Source organism: Eschrichtius robustus, chromosome 19 (assembly GCF_028021215.1).
Source record: "Eschrichtius robustus isolate mEscRob2 chromosome 19, mEscRob2.pri, whole genome shotgun sequence".
Classification (NCBI taxonomy): Eukaryota; Metazoa; Chordata; class Mammalia; order Artiodactyla; family Eschrichtiidae; genus Eschrichtius; species Eschrichtius robustus.
In genome coordinates this window covers 62,527,398-62,552,780 of record NC_090842.1, presented here as the reverse complement: position 1 = coordinate 62,552,780, position 25,383 = coordinate 62,527,398, and the positions used below count along the sequence as shown (strand labels likewise).

General features: G+C 48.3%; 2 protein-coding genes across 4 annotated transcripts; both read right to left on the bottom strand.

The window, feature by feature from the left end:
* Positions 1–1,366: 1,366 nt before the first annotated feature.
* Positions 1,367–5,290, bottom strand: BAX (BCL2 associated X, apoptosis regulator). 3 transcript variants are annotated; one of them, XM_068528980.1, is made up of 6 exons: positions 5,184–5,290; positions 4,562–4,613; positions 4,324–4,470; positions 3,806–3,941; positions 1,944–2,053; positions 1,367–1,580 (listed from the first exon to the last, which is right to left on the bottom strand). In XM_068528980.1, exons 1-6 carry the CDS (start codon positions 5,215–5,217, stop codon positions 1,388–1,390), a joined length of 672 nt encoding a protein of 223 aa, XP_068385081.1. In that variant the 5' UTR covers positions 5,218–5,290; the 3' UTR covers positions 1,367–1,387. The 3 variants fall into 3 exon arrangements, with proteins under 3 accessions (XP_068385081.1, XP_068385079.1, XP_068385080.1); XM_068528978.1 differs by having other exon boundaries at positions 1,367–1,530; positions 1,949–2,053; positions 5,184–5,289; XM_068528979.1 differs by lacking the exon at positions 5,184–5,290 and adding an exon at positions 5,113–5,135 and having other exon boundaries at positions 1,367–1,530; positions 1,949–2,053.
* A 7,803-nt stretch (positions 5,291–13,093) lies between these two features.
* DHDH (dihydrodiol dehydrogenase) lies at positions 13,094–23,742 on the bottom strand. Its single transcript, XM_068527156.1, is given in 9 exon segments — positions 13,094–13,284; positions 13,529–13,682; positions 14,562–14,686; positions 18,909–19,161; positions 21,652–21,663; positions 21,665–21,816; positions 22,492–22,603; positions 23,052–23,150; positions 23,692–23,742. Coding segments are annotated over 9 exon segments (1,068 nt in total). The 3' UTR covers positions 13,094–13,174.
* Positions 23,743–25,383: the final 1,641 nt, after the last annotated feature.

The following is a 25,383-nucleotide window of genomic DNA, read 5'->3' as shown; positions in this document are numbered from 1 at the left end:
GGTATCAGGGGGGATGGGAGAAGACAAGTGGCCCAGGGAAACAGGGACAGAGAGACAGGGGGACAGAAAGACCCAGAGAGGGACAAAGACAGAGACAGGAACAGAGACAGAGAAGGGGACAGAAGGACCCAGAGAGAGGGGGACGGAGAGCCAGAGGGGTGGGACTTCCCTGGTGGTGCAGTGGTTAAGAATCCGCGTGCCAGTGCAGGGGACACGGGTTCGAGCCCTGGTCCGGGAATATCCCACACGCTGCAGAGCAACTAAGCCCGCGAACCACAACTACTGAGCCCGCCTGCTCTTGGGCCTGCGTGCCTCAACTACTGAAGCCCGCGCGCCTAGAGCCCATGCTCCGCAACAAGAGAAGCCACCGCAAGAGAAGCCCAGGCACCGCAATGAAGAGTAGCCCGCGCTCACCACAACTAGAGAGAAAAAAACCTGCGCATAGCAACGAAGACCCAACGCGGCCAAAGAAAGAGAGCCAGAGAGGTGACAACCGACTGTGACTCTCCGAGTGACCTTATTCTCTGTAATTCCCTTTTCTGATTCTCCTTCTGTGGCTCAATCTACTCTGCCTCTTTGTGAGCACAGCATCTTCCCAGGGGCCCGCTCCTCTACTGGAGGGCCCTTCCCATTTACAGGGCCAGACCCTAGACTCCTCCTCCTCCTCCAGCCCCTCCCTCTACAACCTGTCAGTCTCCAGCCTGTGTGTCTCCTCTGCAGCCACACAGCTCAAGCTCAGGCCTCCTCTGGAGTCTCCCTTCGACCCTCTCTCCAGCCTCCTCAGCCTTCCAGCCTCTCAGCCTTCCAACCTCCAGAGCCCTCCCCTGCTCTCCTAGTCCTCCCGAGGTCTGCCCCCCTCCAGCTTCTTCCCCATTTCTCCACCTCAGTAAATGTGCAACTTCCTGTGGTCCCATATGGTGGAAGCTTCCAGGTCCTAGTTCCCAGGGTCCAGGAGGCTGCTTTGCACCCTGCTACCCTGATATCCACCCCCCACCTCCACCCCAGCCCCAGGCTCCTCTGCCGGGCTTGGGCCTGGCACAGTGCTGCCTCTAACACAATACCCTAGGCTGTGACACGACTCATGTGATCTCAAGTCACCTCTGTTCCCCTCAGGGCTGTGGGCTCCTTAAGGGCAGGGCCAAGACTTAACTCACCACCTACCCATAGAGGGCACCAGGCAACCTCAGAAAAAGATGTGTCAGCACATGAAGCCTGGTCTCCTGCGAAAGCCAGGAAGTGGGCCCAGTGACTCAGACTCTGAAAGTGTGGCCCGAAAGAGGTTTATTGCCCCCCGAGACCACTCCTCCCCACCCCACCCCAATAATTACAAAAGTAAGAAAAATGCCCATGGCCCCCAGTCCCCACCCCTCCCGAAAAATGCCATAATTTATGCAGAAAAGACACAGTCCAAGGCCGCTGGTGGCCTCAGCCCATCTTCTTCCAGATGGTAAGCGAGGCAGTGAGCACGCCGGCCACGAAGATGGTCACTGTCTGCCACGTGGGTGTCCCAAAGTAGGAGAGGAGGCCGTCCTGGGGATAGGGACATGAGGCACTTCAGCAGCTCAGCCAAGGGGCAGGCCCTGGGCCAGCACATGAGGGGTCACAGAGAGGTCAGAGGGCATGAGTGGGGGCAAGGGCCCTAAGATTAATGGTACTAAAGAGTTGGGGGCCAAAGAGCTATCATAGAACTTGAGGGATTCCGAAGGAAGTAGAGGCACCAGGGAGGGCAGAAGGCACTAGTCAGGTCAGAGGTCACCAGGAGGTCAAGGGTCATGGAGAGGTCAGTCGGTGCCATATGAATCAGGGGGTTGATCAGACATGTAAGAAAACGCATTACAGAGTACATCTGATGATCCGAAAATGGGGAGGGGGGGCACCACTGTGGTGGGCTCAGGAAGGCCCAGGGGTCCCAGAGGAGTGGGGGATTGGGTGGGGTTAGGGGCCTCACCCAACCACCCTGGTCCTGGATCCAGCCCAGCAGCCGCTCTCGAAGGAAGTCCAGTGTCCAGCCCATGATGGTCCTGATCAGCTGGGGCACCTTGGTGCACAGGGCCTGCGGGGAGTGGGCTGGGCCTTAGGGACTGAGCCTTGTCCCCACTGCCTGGGGCCGTGGCCCCCAGCCTCCTTTCTCAACTCTCTGCCTCCCCTCCTGCCCTTCTGCAATCTCTTTTCCACTCACAGTCAGAATGAGCTTCATAAATTGTGAAGTGGATCTGGTCACTGTCAACTTGCCCTGCTCACAAACCATCTATGGCTCCCCAGTACTTCTGGGATAAAAAATCAAAAGCATATCTTGGCCCACAAAGCTCTGTATGAAGCCTCTGACCTGATCACATTCCAATTTTCCTCTCCTTTTCTGTGCCTCATTGTCCTTCTTCCATTTTTTTTTTTTTTTTTTAATTTTAAACTTTAATTTTTATTTTTTCTTTGGCCACTCCACACAGCTTGTGGGATCTTAGTTCCCCGACCCGGGATCGAACCCGTGCCCCCTGCAGTGGAAGCACGGAGTCCTAACCACTGGACCGCCAGGGAATTCCCACCCTTCTTCCATATCTTCATTCCCACCAAATTCTTAACCTGCTTCAGGACCTTTGCACATGCTGACTCTGCTGCCTCAATGGGCCTCAACTAAGGGAAGTTTCACTCATCCCTCAAAGCTCAGGTCTAATGTCACTTCCCCAGAGAGGGCTTTCTGACCTTCAGACCAGGTAAGGCCTGACGCCTGCTCTTCAACTCCCTAAGCTTCCCTACTCAGCCTTTATCTTGCTGCTTCTCACCTGCTGTCCCCAGCTCCACACGCAGCCCTACCATCACCCTGACTGCTGTCCCCCTCACCTCTAACATTCAGGCCCCATCAGCTCAATCTTGCAAACACATCAAGAAATCTACTTCTCCACCTCCAATGCTGCCCCCTGACTCCAGGTCAGTCTTCCGTTAGCCAGAACTATTACAGGTACCCCTTCGTCAGCTTCCCAGTTTTTGCCCTTGTGCCCCATAATCCATTTTTCTACCCACAAGGGACAAAATAATTTGCTGGGCTTCCCCTCCCCCAGTATTTTATAATGAGAATCTTCAAAGAGAAAAGTTAAAAAAATTTCAAAGTGTACAGGCATATACACACAACCTAGATTCTACAATTAACATTTTGCTCTCCTTGCTTGAAAAGTCTTTTCTATTTATAAATCAGGTCACCTCACTCTCTTGTTTAAAACCAGCCAATCACTCCTGTCGCACTCAGAGAAAGCTAGTCTTTATAGTGGCCCACAAGACCCTCGCAATCTGCCCTCATCTCTCACCTTCTCCCCCTCCTCACTCTGTTGTAACCACATGGGCCTCCTCATTGCCCACAACACACCAGGCTTGGTCCTACCTCAGGGCCTTTGCATGTCTGCCCCTCTACGGGATGCCTTTTCCCCCATCTTTATACAATATATCACTGCATCTTTCTTGTCATTCCAACTTTGGCTTTCATGTCACCTCCTCTTAGAAGTCTTTCCTGACCACTTTGCCCAATCACGTCACCCTAGTTTACTTCGCTCAGCACTCATCATATGACGTGGGCTCCCTGAGAGCAGGGACCTAGCCTGTTCTGTACTGTGTCCTGGGTGCCGAGTACAGGTCACACACACCATAGGCCCCATAAATGTTTGTTGAATGAATAAATGAATGAAAAAGCAGACAAGCGGTCCATAGCTGTCTCTCTCCATTCCCTCTGTGGTTACTGGGCTGCCACAGGGGTTGACCTCACAACTCCCAGGTCCTCATAGGGGAGCCTGCCTGGGCTCACAGCCCTGCAGCCGCCCACCTTGAGCACCAGTTTGCTGGCAAAGTAGAAAAGGGCGACAACCCGGCCCCAGTTGAAGTTGCCGTCAGAAAACATTTCAGCCGCCACTCGGAAAAAGACCTCTCGGGGGGAGTCTGTGTCCACGGCCGCGATCATCCTGCAGGAGAGAGGAGAGCCAGTGCTGGGGAGGGAGGATCAGGCGGAGTGTGGAAACTCTGGTGTCCACCCCATACCAAAGATAAGGAAACTGAGGCCTGAGCCAGGAAGCCATCATGGGGGAGAGCCACAAGGTGGACATTGAGGAAATTGGGGAAAATGACTCCCTGAAGGAGAGTTTCAAGATCCTAGGGCAGGGGAGGGCTGGGAGTCCAGAGTGCTGAGTTGAGTGGTGGGGCCCTGGACCCCTGGGTCTGACGGAAAAGGGGGCTGTGGGCCTGGACTCCAGGCTCCCAGGGGAAGTGGAGGTTGGGAGCTGGGACTCCTGGGCTCTGAGGGAGAAGGGGCTCACTGGCTGGGCTCCTGGGTCCCCGGGACCACACCTCTGCAGCTCCATGTTACTGTCCAGTTCATCTCCAATGCGCTTGAGACACTCGCTCAGCTTCTTGGTGGATGCATCCTGGGGCGCCTGCTCCAGGCCCAGCTCGGGTGTCTCTCCCCCCATTCGCCCTGCTCGATCCTGGATGAAACTAGAGTGGGAATGGAGTTGCAGGGAATGCAGAATCAGAATGGGGCCTCACTCCTCAAATCTGCTCCGCAATAATCAGACCTCAAACTCACCCCTGAAGCAAAAGGGCCCCTGTCTTCATGATCTGCTCAGAGCTGGTGGGCCCTAGAGGAGAAAGGAGGGAAGATGTGCCTGGACTCTTGGGTCCTAGGGGGATCCAGGGAACTGGAGTGGCTCATGATCCCTGAGGGAGGACAACGCTAGGGGACCCTGCATTTCTGGGTCCCTGGTAGATAAAGTGACTGGGGGCCCAGGCAGCTGAGTCCCTGATGGAGAAAGAGGCAGGAATCCTGGGCCTGTATCCTTCATTCTTCCGGGGGAGGAGGCTGAGGGAACACTTCATGCAACCAGACCCCTGGCCTGAGGGGACCGAGGGGAGACCCGCCCCTCCCACCAGGAAGTGCTGCCGGCAACAAGCCCGGGCCTGCCCCGGGGGCTTGGATTGTGGGGTTCCCCAGCTTCTCGGGGGTCCGAGAGCGCCAGACAGGAAGGGATCCGGACGCAGAGGCCAGAGAGCCCGGGACCCCGGGAGTGGGTGGAAGCTGGCAGCGCCGGATCCCGGAGTTTCTGCCCCGGAGTGCTTGGCGATCGGACGGCCCCATACCGGCAGGAGGGATCCTGGGGTCGGCCGGCGAGGGGCTCGCCCTCCTCCCGCCCGTCCGCCTCCCGCCTCACCCCCGCCTCTGGGTTGCTCCCCGGACCCGTCCATCACCGCCGCTCCCGCCGCCGCCTCTCGCCGGGTCCGCCCGGGCGGCCGCAGCACGCCCCTGGTCACGTGAGCGCCCCGCTGAGCGTGCGTCCTCTCACGTGAGCGCCCCGCAAAATGGCCGCCGCGAGCCGCTGCCCCGCAGGGCTACCCGGACACAGGACCGCACCTGCCTCACCTGCTCCGGGAAGGCTCGGCCCCTATCACGTGACTGCCCAATCAGCACTTCCCCTTAGGAACTGGTCGTGGCGCCGTTCCACCAGGCACGCATTCAATCGCAGCTATAACTTTTATTCATTCATTCATTCCTGCAGTATTTTCAAAAGTTTCGGGTGGGACTTGAGCCCTTGCCAGGACAGAAGGAACATCAGAGGCCAAAGATAGCATTCTTTGAGGCAGGAAGTTCCAGATGACTAAAGTCTATGAATGTTTATATGTGTTTCTGTGAAAATAAAAGGAATCTGAAGTTCAAAAAGTGATAGATTGGTGATAGATTGGCAGGGTGAGGACAGAGAGGCTCCTGGGGTGTCCGAAATGTGCTATATATTTATCTGGGTGGTGATTACTTGGGCATACAAATATTTAAAAATTCACTGAGTTGTACACATAAGACGTGCAGTTTACTGTATGGCAATGATTATATCTACCTTTCAAAAGAAAATAGTAAGAAGGAAAAAGAACTGAGATTAGAAAAATAGGCTGGGCTCAGATGATGAATGGCTTGGGCATATAAGAGAAGGGAATCTATGTCCTAAGGGTGGCTGCGAGCCACGGCAATTGAAGATTATAGGTGTCTTAATCCATCAGCCTGACAACACCAGGAATATAGTCTGACAAATTAAAGTTTATTGACCCATTGAGATGATGGAGACCACACAACAGAGAAATCATGTAGCATCTTGACAAAGGAAAAGGTAGAGTTATTATAGGATTTGGAGGAAGAGTGGAGTTTAGGTGATGACTGTATGTTAGGCTCAAAGCCAAGCAGTGTGTGGACTGCAAAAGGAACCAGGGTCCTGTATCCTTGCAAACTACAAGATGAATGTAGATGTGTGGTGTTGGGTCCAGAAACCCTTTACTCTGCACCTGGGTTGGAAATCGAGGCTGCTACTATGTTTCAAATGATTTCGCTCCTACAGGCAAGAGTGGGATGTTTCATTTTTACTGATAGAATTTCCAACACTGTGAGTAAGAAAGCATGTCCTTGGGAAATAGTGTTTCGTATTAACTTTGAAGCTGGCTTTATTTGTGTCTGTTATTCCAGCCCAGTGAATTAGCCCTCCCTCCATCCCAGTTACAGAGAAGGAAGAAAGGGCTTTTAATGCAGCCACAGACCTCTAAACAGTACAGCTGTTGAGTAGAGGGGAAAAAACTTTTGAGATAGTTCTGAAGTCAATATTGTTTACAATAATAAAGATACTATATCAGAACTATGAAGCCCACCTCCAAGATGGGCCCCAATGATTCTCACCTCCAGGTATTCAGGCCCCTGTGTAGTCTCCTCCCACATGAATAGGGCTGACAGTGTGACTAATAGGGTATTGTGGAAATGGCAGAGTGTAATTTCCAAGGTTAGGTCATAAAAGTCACTGCAGCTTCTGCCTGACTCTCTCTAGGATCACTCACTTTAGAGGAAGCAGCTGCCACGTTGTGAGGACACTCAAGCAATCATCCACTGGAGAAACACATGTGTCGAGGAACCAAGTCCTCCAGCCCCAGTCAAGCCTTAAGGTGACAGCTGTCCCCACCAACATCCTGACTGCAACCTCGTGAGAGATCCTAAGCCAGACCCCACAGCTCAGCCACTCATTGATTTCCAACCCTCAGAAACTGTGTGAGACAATAAACGTTTATTGTTGCTTTAAACTGCTAAGTTTGGGGGCAATTTGTTACACAGCAATAGATAACTAATACATCTAGGATAACTATGGCCTATTTATAGATGCAGAAACCAGAGCCCAGAGAAGGAGATGGATTTGCCAGAATTGTACGGTTCTTGTGGGTGCTGTCAGGTCTCCAGCTTGACCTGTGTCACTTGGACAGGGCTTTCTTACTCAGCCCCACTCATAGGCCCCAGCCTCCTGTCCCTCCCCTCCAGCCCATCTTCCACATGAACCTAGATGGGTTTTTCTATATTCAGAGCTGGCCCTGGTCCTCACCTGCTCACAGCCCTCCCATGGCTCACTGGTAATAGTAAATCTCTCTTACACATTATTATAAGACAATTAATCTAGTACAATCTGTTATTTATTGTATATCCGAAGGGATAAGAGAGAAAATGATGTTTTAAGACTTTTTTGGGGGGGGCATGCCACATGACTTGTGGGATCTTAGTTCCGAGACCAGGGATGGAACCCATGCCCCCTGCAGTGGAAGCACAGTCTTAACACCTGGACCACCAGGGAAGTATCTTAAGACTCTTCTAACAAAGGAAAATACAGTTTATAAGTGTTTTAAAGTTACCGATGTATATTACAAGATGGACGTAATTGGTGGGATCTGGGGGTGGCTTACTTGGGTCCTCTGCTTTGCATTCTCTCACAAGGCTATAAAAAAGGTGTCAGCTGAGGTTCTGGTCTCATCCAATGACTCATCTGGGGAAGGATCCATTTCCAAGCACCCATAAATGGTTGTTGGGAAGATCCGGTCACATGAGAGACACTGGACTGAGGGCCAGCATCTTGGTTCCTTGTTGGCTGGAACTCCTTTCTTTGCCATGGGACCTCTTCATAGTGCAGCTCACAACATGGCAGCAAGCTTAATCAAAGTGAGCAGGCAAGACTGAAGTCATAGTCTATTATAACCTAGTCTCGGAAGGGACATCCCATCACCTTTGCCATGAGCGGCAGGTCACTAGGTCCAGCACAGTCACAAGAGAGGGGATTATATGAGGACATGAATACCAGGAGGTGGAGGTCATTGAGAGCCATTTTAGAAACTGATTACCCCAGAGAAAACTCTAATTCGAAAAGACACATGCACCCCTATGCTCATAGCACCACTATTTACAATAGCTAAGACATGGAAGCAACCTAAATGTCCATCGATAGATGAATGGATAAAGAAGATGTGGTCTATATACACAATGGAATATTAGTCATAAAAAAGGATAAAATAATGCCATTTGCAGCAACATGGATGGACCTAGAGATTATCATATTAAGTGAAGTAAGTCAGTGAAAGACAAATATCATATGATATCATTTATATGTGGAACATTAAAAAATGATACAAATGAACTTATTTACAAAACAGAAATACACTCACAGACACAGAAAACAAACTTATGGTTACCAAAGGGGATAGTGCAGGGGTGGGGGGAGGAGAGAATTTAGGAGTTTGGGGTTAACAGATATATGCTACTACATATAAAATAGATAAACAACAGGAACCTACCGTAAAGCACAGGGAACTGTATTCAATATCTTGTAATAACCTATAATGGAAAAGAAGATGAAAAAGAATATATATATTCAATATATATATATAACTGAATTACTTTGATGTACACTTGAAAGTAACATGACATTGTAAATTAACTATACTTCAATGAAAGAAAGAAAGAAAGAAAGAAAGAAAGAAAGAAAGAAAGAGAGAGAAAGAAAGAAAGAAAGAAACAAAAGAAACTGACTACCACTCCAGGAAAGGAAGAACCCTTTGCACATAGAGGAAGGACAGCAAAGGAGAGGGCTAACATGTTGTAGATGCTAAGTTATTCAGGGGAAGAGGACCCTGGTGGCTGATCTAATGAAGGTTCTGGGGTGGAGAAGAGTGAGTAGGATTTGGGGGTTCCACTTCTGCTTAGACATATTAAAAATGAAGCCATCTCTCCCACTATAAAAGTTATACCAGATGTTCTGGTTCACTACTGCTGTGTAACAAATCAGCCCAGAGCTTAGTGGCTTAAAACAACAATTATTTTATTATCTTTGATAGGCCTGTGGGTAGTGAGATTGGGAATGGCTCTCTGGGCAGTTCCAGCTTGGGGTCACTCAGTGTCTGCAGTCAGAAAGTGGCTGGAATTGGAAGAGCAGGGAGACTGAAGGGTGTCGGGACCTGGTGGAGCATATATTTTCATGGAGCCTCAAGCCTTTCCATGTGGTTTCTTTGTGTGGGATAGCTTGAGCTTCCTTATAGCTTGGTGGCTTCAGGGCAGCTGAACTACTTGCCTGATGGCTGAAGGTTTCAAGAGTATTTCAGCTAACAAAGAATTTGCATTGCCTTCCCTGATTTGACCTCAAAAGTCATGCAGCATCACTTCTGCCATGTTGCAACAGCTACATATTAGTCATGAGCCCACTCCACTTCAGGGGGAGGGGAACTCGACTCTACTTCTTAATGGGGGAAGTGAGTGGGGACAGGAGATATCTTTGGAAAATATAAGGTAACACACCAATTCAGCTGCTTTAGCAAAGACCATTATAACAATGACTTAAACAACACAGAGGTTTATTTCCCACTCATGTAACAGTCCAAGAATATGCAACCTTAAGTGATAATAACAGTGAGTAAAGTTCCACAGTGTCAGGAACTATGATGGTTAATTTTATATGTCAACTTTACTGGGCCAGCTTGACAGGGTACCCAGATGTTTGGTCTAACATTATTCTGAGTGTTTCTCTCAGGGTGTTTTTGCATGAGATCGATATTACATCAGGAGACTTAGTAAAGAAGATTGCATAAAAGGCCTGAATAGAACAAAAGGCTGACTCTCCTCTGAATAAGAAAGAATTCTTTCTGCCTTGCTACCTTTGAACTAGGACATGAGGGTCTTCCCTCGTGGCGCAATGGTTAAGGCTCGCGCTCCCAATGCAGGGGGCCCAGTTCGATCCCTGGTCAGGAAAATACATTCTGCATGCTGCAACTAAAGATCCCTCACGCCACAATGAAGATCCTGCATGCTGCAACTAAGACCCGGTACAGCCAAATAAATAAATAAATAAATAAACAAACAAATAAATAAATAAATTTTTTTTTTTAAAAAAGGAACTAGGACATCAGCTTTCTTCCCGCCTTCAGGCTCAAACTGAAACATTGGCTCTTCCTGGGTCTCAAGACGAAACTGCACAGTTCAGATGGGACTTGAACCCAAGGGGTGGGACTTAAACCCAGTGTCTTTTTTTTTTTTTTTTTTTTGACGGCGCCATATGGCATGTGGGATCTTAGTTCCCTGACCAGGGATCAAACCCGCGCCCCCTTCAGTGGAAGCCCGGAGTCTCAACCACTGGACTGCCAGGGAATTGCCCCCGCCAGTGTCTTTTTTTTTTTTTAATATAAATTTATTTATTTTAATTTTATTTTTGGCTGCATTGGGTCTTCGCTGCTGCGCGCGGGCTTTCTCTGGTTGTGGTGAACGGGGGCTACTCTTCATTGTGGTGTGCGGGCTTCTCATTGCGGTGGCTTCTCTTGTTGCGGAGCACGGGCTCTAGGTGCACGGGCTTCAGTAGTTGTGGCATGCAGGCTCAGCAGTTGTGGCTCACAGACTTAGTTGCTCCGCGGCACGTGGGATCTTCCTGGACCAGGGCTCAATCCCGTGTCCCCTGCAGTGGCAGGCGGATTCTTAACCACTGCGCCACCAGGGAAGTATTCCCCCCACACACTGTCTTTTAAATGAGATCACACACCAGGTCTCAGATCTTAATGAAGCTCAGGTTCTTTATGTCTCATCGCAGAAAGAATTCAGTGGGAGACAAATTGATAGGTAAGAAGTGGGTTTATTTAGAGAGAAACACAGTCCACAGAGTGTGGACAATCTCAGAAGGCGAGAGGCCCCGAAATATGGGGTGATTGGTTTTTATGGGTTGGGTAATTTTATAGGCTAACGAGTGGGAGGATTATTCCAACTATCTTGGAGAAGGGGTGGAGATTTCCAGGAATTGGGCCATTGCCCACTTTTTGGCCTTTTATGGTCAGCCTCGGAACGGTCATGGCATCTGTGGGTGTGTCCTTTAGCATATGCTAATGTATTACAATGAGCATAGAATGAGGCTCAAGGTCTACTGGAAGTCAAATCTTCTGCCATCTTGGACCTAGTTGGTTCTAACCAGTTTATGTCCTATCCTCAAGGGCTATATCATTCTTTTAGACGTTGTGCCCTGCCCCCTTCCCTCCTGTTTCAGAGCTGCCAGCCTTCAGACAACAACTACACCATCAGCTGTCCTGGTACACATGCCTTCAAACTTGTACTGGAACTAAACATTGGCTCTCCTGGGTCTCCAGTTTGCCAACTCATCCCGAAGATCTTGGGGCATGCCTACTTCCATAATCATGTCTTTCTTCTAGCCTTCTAGCTTGCTGCCCTACCATTCACAACACAGCACTTCCATCTCATAGTGTAAGATGGACACACCAATGCCCAACACATCCCTGCACCAGGAAGGGAGAGACTGAAAGGGATGTCATCCTCCTTGCCTTTTAAGGCCATATCTCAGATGCTGCAGACATCCCACTGGCCAGAAACCATTTACATGGCAAGAAACTGGTTGCAAGGGTGCCTGGGAAATGTAGTCTTTAGCTGTGCAGCCATATGTCCAGTGAAACTTCCCTATCAGAGGCGAATAATTATTAAGGGGACATCTAGGCATATCTGCCACACGATCAAATGATTGAAACCAAGCAAGCAGAGGGCTGAATGGTTTCACATTGTGGTGATAGCTGAATGATGTGTAATGGGACTTGGAATAGGCAAACAATAGAAAACTCATTTAACTGATTTCTAATCTCTCAATGTTCTGAAATTTCTACCAAATTGCTTATGTGCTCAGAGTGAGAGTTATTAGTGTCATAAACCCAATGTATCCATTATCCATCTCCATCTTCTGGAATGTGGTAGAATTGAACTTCCCGGACTCTCTGTGGTTCGTTCAAGTCACATGACTAGTTTTGGCCAATAAATTCTAAGAGATTATGTATGTCATTTGTGTGTCAGAACATTTAAGTATTGGTACAAGAGCTTCCAGGGTGTTCTTCCTTGGCCACACTTGACCGGCAGGACTCCAGATGGTAGTGGCTCTGTCAGCCTGGGTCCCAGACATATACAGCCCAGAACCCTCAGTCAATATATAACACAAGTGAGAAAAAAACCTTGTTATGCTAAGCTGAGGTTTGGAGTTGTTTGTTACTACAGCATAACCTAACCTATTCTCACTACTATAGAAAAATATGAAAGTTAGATCTTTCCTAGAGCACACAGTTAACCCTAATTGGTTGGCCAAGCACCCACTCCAACTGCTTGTAATTTGGGTGGGAATGATCTCCGACCCTTTCCACACAGAGGGGCATATGACCCTGGCTTTGCCAATAAGGCCACTGAAATACTTGTGAACGTTCCTGTTGAAATGACTCTCTATACCTTAATGGAGGCCTGGAGCTTCTGGAGGCCTGACCTCAAAGTGAAGGGCCAATCAGCTAACATCTATAGAGAACCTGCTGTGTGCTAGGGCCTGTTATATACCATTCCATTTACTCCTCACCAGAGGGTGGATAGCGTGGTATCTCCCCTTTGCTGATGAGGAGACAAAGGCAGAGAGAGGCTAAGGGAGGGTGCAGTTAGGGACACCTCCTACCCATATACCATGCCCTGCCCAAGATCACACAGGCTGAGGCAGGCAAACTGTGGATTTGCTCACACGTCTGCTCCAGGAGCTTGTGGGAAATGTGATCCTGACCGCCTGCCCCCGCACATCCTTCCACCCAATTTATGCTCTAGTGACCCCTTGGATGGTGGGCTCTCTCCAGCTCCCATCAAACCACCACTGCCAAGATCTCTGTGGAAAGCACGTTTTTATTTTATTTTATTATTTTATTTTATTATTATTTTTTGGCCATGCTGCGCAGCTTGTGGGATCTTAGTTCCCCAACCAGGGATTGAACCCGTGCCCTCGGCAGTGAAAGCGCAGAGCCCTAACCACTGGACCGCCAGGGAATTCCCAGCATGTCTTGATTTGTTCAGGACATAACATCAGTGTTTGTCTTGGGGGAAGGTGATTCCAGTGGCCTTCCTCACCTCCTCAAGCATGTCAGCCAGGAGCTCACTTTCTGCCAGAGGAATCACAAGACTTTCCTTCAGGCCTGGGGGAAAGTGCAGTTAGGGACCCCTCCTACTCACGTCCCGAAGACCAAAAGAACTACAATTCCGAGAATCCCATGGGGCACAGTAATACATGGTTCAGGCATATGGATGCCGCAGGGGTTCCTGGGAGATGTAGTTCTAAACAGTTGCTTGAGCGGCTGAGGGGTGGGGAAGATATCCATCTCCCCTACCGGGCTTGTCTCCCACCCTGCCACCCTCCCACCCCGTCCTCCACATCCTTACCCTTCTGCAGGCATTCCTGGACGTGCTTGGCCTCATAACTCATGCCCATTCCATTTGTAAAATTGAACTCCTTGCCTGGGGCTGGGGGCAATGGGAACTCCATACGCTCCCCCTTCACCACCAGCTCTGCTGGACACCAGCAGGGGTCGAGGATCTGAGGGGAGATAAGAGGTGGTCCTACTGCCCTCAGCAACAGGGCTGCAGGGGCTCCTCTTGGGGCTGCTCAGGAGCCTCCCTCTCATCAGCTAAGGGCTGATCACCCTCCATCCTCGGGGAGGTTTGGGTCCCCAACCCCAACCCCTGCCCTGGTCGCTGGGGGATTATTCCTTAGCATCAAGGTTGCCACACTACAAGCCTGTCTTGTCTGTCCATTTCCCCAGGAACAAACCCCTCTTTAACCCTATGCTCAGGCCTCGTGAAGATAGCCTACCTTTGAAATCTGTAGATAGCCTATCTTTGCAACAGAATCCCCGTTGCAAGGAGGAGCCTTAGACAACCCATCACCTTCTTATCCACTAGGAGACTTGTTTTTGTTTTAGCCCTGGGGAAGCCTAAATTATTCCCATACCCAAGTCAAAGTCAAAATGGAAATATAGAGATACAACTGGGGCAAATTCTGCAGTTCAAGTTTGGGGCAAGGTCCAAATTCTTCTGCTGAGAATAGAATTTCTTTCTAGCAACATGGCTCCAGGAAGTCCCATGAAGCCACTCTTTGATAATGCCCATATCCTGTCCTGAAAGCAATTCCAAAGATTAGAGCTGTTCTCAGAGGATGGTTGATAAGAACTGGTTTCTCCTAAGAAAGGAATAAGGACTTTTGACAGACCAATGGGTTCACCCTCAGGAAGGAGCCTGGAGGTCCAAACCCCATCCCATGGCCTGGTGGTTGAGGATGGATTCCTTAGCAGTGGTGTGGAAAGAGGCTGGTTCAGTCCCTATCCAGCTCCAACAGGCATGACTGGCCTACTCCTCTTGCTAAGGGCCATGGTTCCCAGTACTTGGGCCCATCCCAGCTCGGCCAATCATGTCTCACCTGGGCCATGCCCTTGGTACCGCTCACAGAGACCATACTGGAGAGCTGGGCAGTGATGCTGCAGGTGAAGCTGCCGTAGACCCCTCCTGGGTACTGGAGTAGCACAGTGACAGTGTCGTCCACACCTGGGGGAAGGCACCGGATGGGGGCAAGCCTGGCGTCAAATCCTGCCTGTGGAACCTTGGGCAAGAGACCTCATCTCTAATATGGCAATGAAAGAGAGTGAAGCCAGAAGCGGTGATGTGTCCTGCCACATGGATGAACACTGAAAACACTTAGGTTAAATGAAAGAAGCCAGACACAAAAGTCACATACTGCAGGATTCCATTTGTGTGAAATGTCTAATATTTGGCAAATCCATAGAGCCAGAAAGTAGATTTGTGGTTGGTTAGGGCCCAGGGGGATGGGAGAATTGGATGTGGGGTTTTTTGGGTTTTTTTTGAGTAATGAAAATATTCTAAAATTGATTATGGTGGGGGGAGGGATAAACTGGGAGATTGGGATTGACATATACACACTACTATATATAAAACAGGTAACTAATAAGAACCTACTGTATAGCACAGGGAACTCAATACTCTGTAGTGACCTATATGGGAAAAGAATCTAAAAAAGAATGGATATTTGTATATGTATAACTGAATCACTTTGCTGTACTCCTGAAACTAACACAACATTGTAAATCAACCATACTTCAATAAAAATTAATTAAGAAAAATAAAATTGATTATGGTGACAAATGCACAACTGTGACTGTACTAAGGCCACAGAATTATACCCTTAAAATGAATAAATTGTATGGTATGTGAATTATATCACAGTAAAGCTGTTATCAAAAATAAATAAATAAACAAAAATATGCTAAAAGAAAAAAAAGAGAGACTTCACCTCTCTGAGCCTCATTTGTGAGAATCAGTTTCCTCATCTCTAAAATGGGGATAATAATAGAACCTGCCTCATAGGTCCGTTACAAGTATTATATTAAATGATATAATATGCACAAAGTACTTAGAAGGGTATTTAAATTACAATAAGTGATATGTAAGCATTAGTTAACACAGCAGGAAAAGTACTAGCCTGGTTCTGGAACACATCAGGCAGGCCATAGATGGAGGAACCTAGTGACTCAGCTCTCTTTGATTTCAGATAAGCCCAAGTTCTTATCCTGGATCTGCTGTATAAGCCTGGATAAGTCACTTTCCCTCTCTGCACCTCAGTTTCCTCGTCTGTAAAATGGGGACAACCTAAATATATTAGGGAGATCATATCTATAATAACCCTAATGCAGAGGTAGCACATGACAGATGGGATCTGTTATAGCTACTATTTAGTCTAGAAATTGGCCAATTTGTTTTGAATTTTATTTAATTTATTTTTTTATACAGCAGGTTCTTACTAGTTATCCATTTTATACATATTAGTGTATACATGTCAATCCCAATCTCCCAATTCATCACACCACCAACCCCACCCCCCCACCACTTTCCCCCCTTGGTGTCCATACGTTTGTTCTCTACATCTGTGTCTCAACTTCTGCCCTGCAAACCGGTTCATCTGTACCATTTTTCTAGGCTCCACATACACGTGTTAATATACGATATTTGTTTTTCTCTTTCTGACTTACTTCATTCTGTATTGACTGTCTCTAGATCCATCCACGTCTCTACAAATGACCCAATTTCGTTCCTTTTTATGGCTGAGTAATATTCCATTGTATATATGTACCACAACTTCTTTATCCATTCGTCTGTTGATGGGCATTTAGGTTGCTTCCATGACCTGGCTATTGTAAATAGTGCTTCAATGAACATTGGGGTGCATGTGTCTTTTTGAATTATGGTTTTCTCTGGGTATATGCTCAGTAGTGGGATTGCTGGGTCATATGGTAATTCTATTTTTAGTTTTTTAAGGAACCTCCATACTGTCCTCCATAGTGGCTGTATCAACTTACATTCCCACCAACAGTGCAAGAGGGTTCCCTTTTCTCCACACCCTCTCCAGCATTTGTTGTTTGTAGATTTTCTGATGATGCCCATTCTAACTGGTGTGAGGTGATACCTCATTGTAGTTTTGATTTGCATTTCTCTAATAATCAGTGATGTTGAGCAGCTTTTCATGTGCTTCTTGGCCATCTGTATGTTTTCTTTGGAGAAATGTCTATTTAGGTCTTCTGCCCATTTCTTGATTGGGTTGTTTGTTTTTTTAATATTGAGCTGCATGAGCTGTTTATATATTTTGGAGATTAATCCTTTGTCCGTTGATTCGTTTGCAAATATTTTCTCCTGTTCTGAGGGTTGTCTTTTCGTCTTGTTTGTAGTTTCCTTTGCTTTGCAAAAGTTTTTAAGTTTCATTAGGTCCCATTTGTTTATTTTTGTTTTTATTTCCATTACTCTAGGAGGTGGATCAAAAAAGATCTTGCTGTGATTTATGTCAAAGAGTGTTCTTCCTATGTTTTCCTCTAAGAGTTTTATAGTGTCCAGTCTTACATTTAGGTCTCTAATCCATTTTGAGTTTATATATATATATATATATATATATATATTTTTTTTTTTTTTTAAATAAATTTATTCATTTTATTTATTTTTGGTTGCGTTGGGTCTTTGTTGCTGTGTGCCGGCTTTCTCTAGTTGTGGCGAGCGGGGGCTACTCTCCTTTGCATGGGTTTCTCATTGCCGTGGCTTCTCTTGTTGCGGAGCACAGGCTCTAGGCATGCAGGCTTCAGTAGTTGTGGCACGCGGGCTCAGTAGTTGTGGCACACGGGCTTAGTTGCTCCACGGCATGTGGGATCTTCCCGGACCAGGGCTCGAACCCGTGTCCCCTGCATTTGCAGGCAGATTCTTAACCACTGCACCACCAGGGAAGTCCGTTCCCAGAACTTCTGCTGCCAGTGTCCTTGTCCCCACGGTGAGCCACAGCCACCCCCCACCTCTGCAGGAGACCCTCCAACACTAGCAGGTAGGTCTGGTTCAGTCTCCTATGGGGTCACTGCTCCTTCCCCTGGGTCCCGATGTGCACACTACTTTGTGTGTGCCCTTCAGGAGTGGAGTCTCTGTTTCCCCCAGTCCTGTCGAAGTCCTGCAATCAAATCCCGCTAGGCTTCAAAGTCTGATTCTCTAGGAATTCCTCCTCCCGTTGCCGGACCCCCAGGTTGGGAAGCCTGATGTGGGGCTCAGAACCTTCGCTCCAGTGCGTGGACTTCTGTGGTGTAAGTGTTCTCCAGTTTGTGAGTCACCCACCCAGCAGTTACGGGATATGATTGTATTGTGATTGCGCCCCTCCTACTGTCTCATTGTGGCTTCTCCTTTGTCTTTGGATGTGGGGTATCTTTTTTGGTGAGTTCCAGTGTCTTCCTGTCAATGATTGTTCAGCAGTTAGTAGTGATTCCGGTGCTCTCACAGGAGGGAGAGAGCGCACGTCTTTCTACTCTGCCATCTTGAACCAATCTCCTGAGACAGTTTTTCTGAAGAGTGACCTTGATCCCATGTATTATTTTCCTGGTTATCCATTGCCTTCTGTGGTACTGTTTGCAAAGATGAAAACAGTAATTCCTCTTACTCCTCTATGAGAGCCCCTTTGTGGTAGCTCCTTCCATCAAGAGGTAAAGTCTATTTGCCCACCTCTGAAATCTGAGCTGACTTTGGGCCATGGAACAGTGGCAAATATGGTACAAATAAAGGTTTGAAAAGTGCTTGCACATTGAGGCCTGCCTTCGTTTTGTTACGCCTGGAACTCTGAGCCCACAATGTGAATGAACCTGAGCTAGCCAGCTGGAGAGGCCATGTGGAGGAGAACCAAGACTCCCCACACAATAACCAATACCTGCAAGACATAGTGAGGCCGTCCTAGACCATCCAACTCCAGTGGAACAGCCAGCTGACTGCAGCTACATGACTAAGACCAGCAGAAGAACCACCCAAGCTGAGCCCAGCCCAAATTGCCAACCCACAGAATCACAAACTAATAAATGATTGTTATTTAAGGTCACTAAGTTCTGGGGTAGTTTGTTATGCAGCAAAGTCTGAGACAAATTCAAAAAATAATAATTACTAACTGCTTGCCATTTGCCTCAAGTTACTTCATTAACTCCTTATGATAACTCTATTACTGACATTTTACCAGTAACTAATTAAGACTCAGAGATGTTGTGTCCCTTGGCCAAGAACACACAGCAAAATCCCAGCACAGAGCCTGCCGACACTCTCAACTCTGATCCTCTTTGACTTCATATGGGAAGCTCCTCCAGCTGTCTAACCTGATTCTCATGGGTGAGGAGACATTCCCAGCTCAGCACTCCCAGTAAGACAGGATCACTCCTATTACCATCGTATAGTCCAGGATAGATCGTACCTGTTTCATGGCGCCTTCCCACAGCTTAAATCCTCTCCGGCTTCGGCCCACCGAAGACCATAATGATGAACTGGAGGCAGTAGATGCCAATGTCTAACAAGCCACCTCCAGCCTGGGCCCAGTCTATGGCCTGGTGTACATGGGTGAGATTCTTCCCAAATTCTGCCCGAACCACCCGAAGGTCCCCCAGAGTTCCCTGGGCCAGAACAGACCTCAGAGCCTCTACAGCAGGAAAGAAGCGGGTCCAGATGGCCTGCAGACAACAGAGGGAAGAAAGCAGAACGCAGAAAGGGAAGGAAAGGAGTCAGGACCCAGGAGTTAACCAATCAGTTCTTCTCCTTTCGAGGGCCCAATCTTGAGGGGGTACCCGCTGCTCCCCAGTCTCCAAACAAGACCCCTCCCTCTTCCTTCTGCAGCCCATCAGTCCCCAAGTTATGTCCTGCCCCTGACACCCTCTGCCCTCTTCTCTCCTCTCCACTCCCATAGCCCCAACGCCGGCCTTTCCTTTCTCATCTGGACCATTACACCGGTCTCCCAATGCTATGGGCTGAATTGTGTCCCCACCAAATTCATGTTGAGGCCCGAACCCCCCAGTACCTCCCAATGTGAGTGTATTTGGAATTTTTTTTTTTTTTTTTTTTTGGCCGCACTGCATGGCATGTGGGATCTTAGTTCCCCGACAAGGGTTCGAACCCATGCCCCCTGCAGTGGAAGCGAGGAGTCTTAACCCCTGGACTGCCTGGGAAGTCCCCGGAGATGGGGTTTTTGAAGAGGTAATTAAGTTAAAATGAGGTCATTAAGGCGGGCCCTCATCCAATTAGACTGGTGTCCTTATAAGAAGAGGAAATTAGGACACAAATATGCACAGAGGGAAGACCATGTGAAGACACAGGGAGGAGACCACCGTCTACAAGCCAAGGAGAGAGGCCTCAGGAGGAACCAACCCTGCTGACACCTTGATCTCAGACATCTAGCCTCCAGAGTGTGAGAAAATATTTTATTTGTTTTTTAAAATTTTATTTTATTTTTAAATTGAAAAGTTTTTTTAATTTAATTAAAAAATTAAAAAAAATTTTTTTTGGCTGTGCCACGAGGCTTATTGGATCTCAGTTCCCCTACCAGGGATTGAACCTGGGCCACAGCAGTGAAAGCCCGGAATCCTAACCACTAAGCCACCAGAGGACTCCCCAGAAGAGTGAGAAAATAAATCTCTGTGGTTTAAGCCACCCAGTCTGTGATGGCACTTTGTTACGGCAGCCCTAGCAAACTAACACTCCCAGTCTCTCCCCTCCAGTCCAACCCCTACATAGCCCAGAGGGATCTTTCCTTCTCCTAGAGCTGACCCTGTCTCACCTCTGACCAGTCCCTTTCCATCGTTCTCCATTGCCTAGTGTCAGGTCCCATTTATTGGGTATATATTATGAGCAAGACAATAGGTACATGCTTTGCATAATGACTCCTCCCAACATCCCTGCCACATAGCTATCATTAGGTCCATTTTATAGATGAGAAAACTGAGGCTCAGTTGAATCAAATTACTTGCCCAAGGTCACAGAGCTAGGAACTGGGGAACTGGATTCTAGAGTCCTCTGACTCTAAAGCCAGAAATTTTGACCTGTCCAAGATAAATTTCATACTAAATACATGAAATCTGTCCATTCTTGTTTTCTTTAAGTCTTAACTCTGCTTTCCCTCTCTGACCTATTTACCTATGCAATTTACTTTTCCTTTAAGGCACAGGTCAGTCCCTACCCTCAGGAAACCTCCTTGACCATCACCCAGGCTGGGCCAAGGCCTCTGTGCTCTGTCAACTGCTCAGTCCTATGTCCATGAAAGTCCATGCAAGTGGGCATTGGGATTGCCCATTTCCATGACCATAAGAGCTTGAGCTCCTTGAAAACTAAGCCTGTGTCTTACACATTATGAGTTCCCAGTTCCTAGGATTGGATCTGGCACACATTAGGTGCCAATAAAAATGAGGAAGCAATAAACTCACAGAATTTTGAAACTGACATCTTGACTACTTCTTGGGCACGTGGAACTTTGCAGACTGGGAGTCTCAGCAATACTGGTCATATGACAGCTAGATAGGACATGGGGAAGTAAGAGGCAGCCACTGTGACTACCAGCAGAACCTATAGCAAAGTATTTAAGAACCATAAGACTCCTTAACGTGAAAACAACTTGCCGGGGGCGGGGGGGGGTGGGGGTGGGGGTGGCGGGTGTCATATGGTGGCCATCTTAATTGCTGGCACTATCCATTGCTGTTTGGTGGCCATTTTAATTACTGGCAATCTGCAAGATGTCAAGATGTTTTGGCTATAGGTAGCTAAGTCTGATAAGGGCAAAAACAAAGGTAGCTTGACGTTGAGGGTTGGTAGGGGATTCCTTGGTACTTCTGATCTCTGTCTCTGTAAATCCACCCAAACTAAGCCCATTGCCATTTTGTGCCACTTTGTCACTATCGACATCTTTTTCTGAAAGGCTGACAAAGGATCCTCCAGGTGGCCGTGTTTGCTAAGGGCCAAAAGCAATGACTTCCACACATGGGAGATGTTGCTAGTCGATTCCATGACATAGCTCAACTGCATCCTGACAAACGCAAGGACCCCGTTTCATTTTGTGGACATCTTAACTCTTGGCAGCCCACCCTTGTATTCCTCCAAAAATGTCCACCGACAACCACGTTTAGTAATGGCAAGTGGCGCTATGTTGTGTGTTGGAAGGTTCCCTCCACGCTCACCTCCATAAGGAATTAGGCCTCGGGATCTGGCCTCAGGAACCATTTCGTGCACTTCCGCGGCGTTCACGCCCACGGGCTTCTCGCACGGCACAGCCTTGCCCGCTGCTAGGCAAAGCAGCACCGCGGCCTTGTGCTGGGGGTGTTGGGTGCCAATGCAGGCCACCTCTAGGGCGGGAAGAAAGAGGTAAAGAGATCGGTCGCCCCGCGCACTGAGACCTCCGCTACCGCCCACCATTTAGAGGCCCCGCCCCCAGCATCCGGGAACCCAAGTCCCTCCAAGCAGGGACGACGTCCTACCGCAGTGGTGAAACCCTAGCCTTCCATTAGGACGGAGCTAACCATTCTCTACCATCACTCTGTTTCCTTCAGATTATTTCCAGCCTTCTGAAATTATCGTATTCAATCATATGATCCTCACAACACCACCAAGAAGTAGAGATGATTATTTTGCCCGTTTCACAAATGAGGAAACTGAGAAGGGCAAGCGGAAGAGGGAAAAGCCAGTTCAGGCAGCCTGACTCCAGAGCTGGGCTGTTGTCCAACTACAGTGTCCTGCCTCTCCATCCAGGCTACTCTGGAACGCAGAAGCCCGGGCCGCAGGTCATATTTAAAGCCTGAAAGGCCTCCCTCAGAAATTCAACCCTGCCTTTACCGCGGAGGTGTGGCCCCTAATCGCAATTTCACGCTGGACGAAGAAACCGGTTCCTATCGCTCTGCCTACCAGCCCGAAGTCCTTCCAGGAGCCCAGAGGGATTGGCTCATCCCGCAGAGCCTTGCATCTCCTACGGAGCAGCCTGAAGGCAGCGCCCCCGGTGGCCCCCCGCGGCCCTCCCCACTCACCCACGTTCGGGTCCTTGGCCAGCTCCTCATAGGATCCGTAGGCCTTGGGGATGTCGTGTTTCCTCGCAAACTCCTTCGCCCGGCTCAGGTCACGGGCCGCTACCGCCACCACCTGGAGGGGCGCCTGCGTCATACTTGAGGGGCTGGGGCAGGTGTGGAAGACAGGTGGATGGGAGGGAGGTGATGGAGAAGGCCTCGGGTTAGGGAGAAATTACATCCACGAAGACGGGGCACGGGGAATGTGGTCCTGGGGGATGAGGTGACCGGGGGCTGGACACTTGGGTCTTGGGAAAGACAGATCTGGGGCAAGCGATTATTAAACCCCTTAATATCTAAATTTCTTCTTTTCACAGCAAATCAGATCAAGACCCTCCCAAACCTCACGGAATTCGTGTGGTTAAAAGACAGAATGGGATAAAGGAGTGAGTACGGAATTTGAGGTTGTTTCACTGCCTTGGGGACTAAGAAGTCCAGAACCCTAGTTCCCTCCTCCCTCAGACCCTGGAATACCCCCCGACCCCCCGCCCGCGCTTTCCCTGGACTCCGGAGGGAGGGCGGACCTGGTGCCCAGAGCGAGGCAGGGTCCGCAGCAGCGTCGTGAAGTCGCTGGAGATAAGGCCAGCTGACACAATGCCCCAGCGAAGCGCCAGCTCAGCAACCTGGAGTCCCAAAGGCCCCTACCTTCGCGCGGAGAGTTAAAGACTTGATGCCCCGCTCAGCGAGGGCGTGGCCCTTTTCTCCTCCCCCATCGCTCCTAGGCCGCTCCTCATTGGCCACGGGGCCTGTGCGCTCCTCCAGGCCCAATGCAAAGAAGGAGGTTATTTAATTCTAGCGTCCCCACTGGAAGAGCGCACCGTTGGCTCCGCCTAATGGAGGTGAGGACCAGAAACACTTCGGGAGTTGTCGCCGCACGTGACAAAGGGGAGGGGCTTTCTTGTCAACTTCGACCCTTGAAACCTTAGGAATTGTCCAGAGAGAGAGAGAGAGAGAGAGGGAGGATAGTAATAGCAAAGCTAGTATTTTTACTAATTTTTACCAATATTTATTAATATTTATAGAACGCCTGTGGTAGCTCAGACCCCCACCTCCGTGCTTTACTTTCCCCATCCCTAATTTCTCACCACAAACCTGCGAATGAGGTTCTATTTACAGACGTAGAAACAGACCCAGAGAACTATGCTCATTTTTTCGAGGTCTCACAGCTAGGAACGCGAAGACCTTCAGGTTGGCTGCTTCCAGAGAAATCGCCATACTGCTTCTTAAGAGCCCTGGAGCCAGGCTGAAGGGTTGCAAACCTCTCCTTGCCACCTCTTGGCTGTATTGCTTTGCACAAGGGGTTTCCCTCTCTGAGCCTCAATTTTGTATTCCGGGAAATGGTGATCACAATAGCATCTACCACAACCGGGTCCTACTGTATAGCACGGGGAACTATATTCAATATCCTGGGATAAACCATAACGGAAGAGAATACAAAAAAGAACGTATAGGGCTTCCCTGGTGGCACAGTGGTTAAGAATCCGCCTGCCAATGCAAGGGTCACGGGTTTGAGCCCTGGTCTGGGAAGATCCCACATGCCACAGAGCAACTAAGCCCGTGCGCCACAACTACTGAAGCCTGCGCACCACAACTACTGAGCCTGCACGCCACAACTACTGAGCCTGCATGCCACAACTACTGAAGCCTGCGCGCCTGGAGCCCGTGCTCCGCAACAAGAGAAGCCACGACAATGAGAAGCCCGCGCACAGCAACGAAGACCCAAGACAGCCAAAAAAAGAACCAAAAAACAACGTATATATGTGTATAACTGAGTCACTTTGCTGTGTGGCAGAAATTAACACAACATTGTAAATCAACTATACTTCAATTAAAAAAAACAAAACACCAGCATCTACCTATACAGAGTTAAAAGGATTAACTGAGCTCTGGGGTCTATTGTGTAAAACATAGCAAATGATTATTGTCTAAGTTAATTGGCAAGAGCCAGCCAACTTCACCCACAGCAACTTAGTCAATTTCCCTTGTAGACATTTAATTAAGATCTGAGTTTCACACAGGGAATCACACAAACTGCTGAGTAAAAATATTAATGGATTGCACCAAGGACACAATATCACTACCGTGAAGAAAAGGAAAAAAGACATTTTAAAAAATGGGTGCTCCTGGGTATTTATCCTAGAGAGGTAAAAGCTTAACATTCACACAAAACCTGTACACAGATGTTCATAGCAGCTTTATCTGTAACAGTTCAAAGCTGAAACAGCCCAAATGTCCTTTAACTGGCCAGATAAGCAAACTAGTATATAGATACAATGAGATGGAATGAACAATTATAGGAGCAACAACTTGGATGGATCTCAAGGGCGTTTTCCTGAGTGAGAAAAGTCCATCTCCAAAGGTTGCATACTGTACGATTCCATTTATGTAAGATTCTCGAAGTGACAACATTATAGTGATGGAGAACCGACCAATGAGAACAGCCAGGGATTAGGGTTTGGGGGATGGTGCAATTAAGGGGTAACACGAGAGAGTTTCTTTGTGGGGATGGAACAGTTCTGTATCCTGATTGTGACGATGGATATGAGAATCTTCGCATTTGATAAAATTTCATAGAACTCTACACATACAAAAATTTTCAAGTGCATGTAAATCCGTGTAAAAATTTCAAGTGCTGAAATCTGAATCAGGTCTGTACCTGATTGAATAATGTAACAATATCAGTATCAATAATATAGCAGTATCAGCTCCTGGATTCGAGGATGTATAATGGTTACCTATGATATCATCATGGTGTGTAGGGGGAAGCTGGGTGTAGGGTACAAAGGAACTCTCTGTACTATTTGCAACTTCTTAAAAGACTTTAAAATAAAAAGTCATAATTGAAATTTGTTGGCA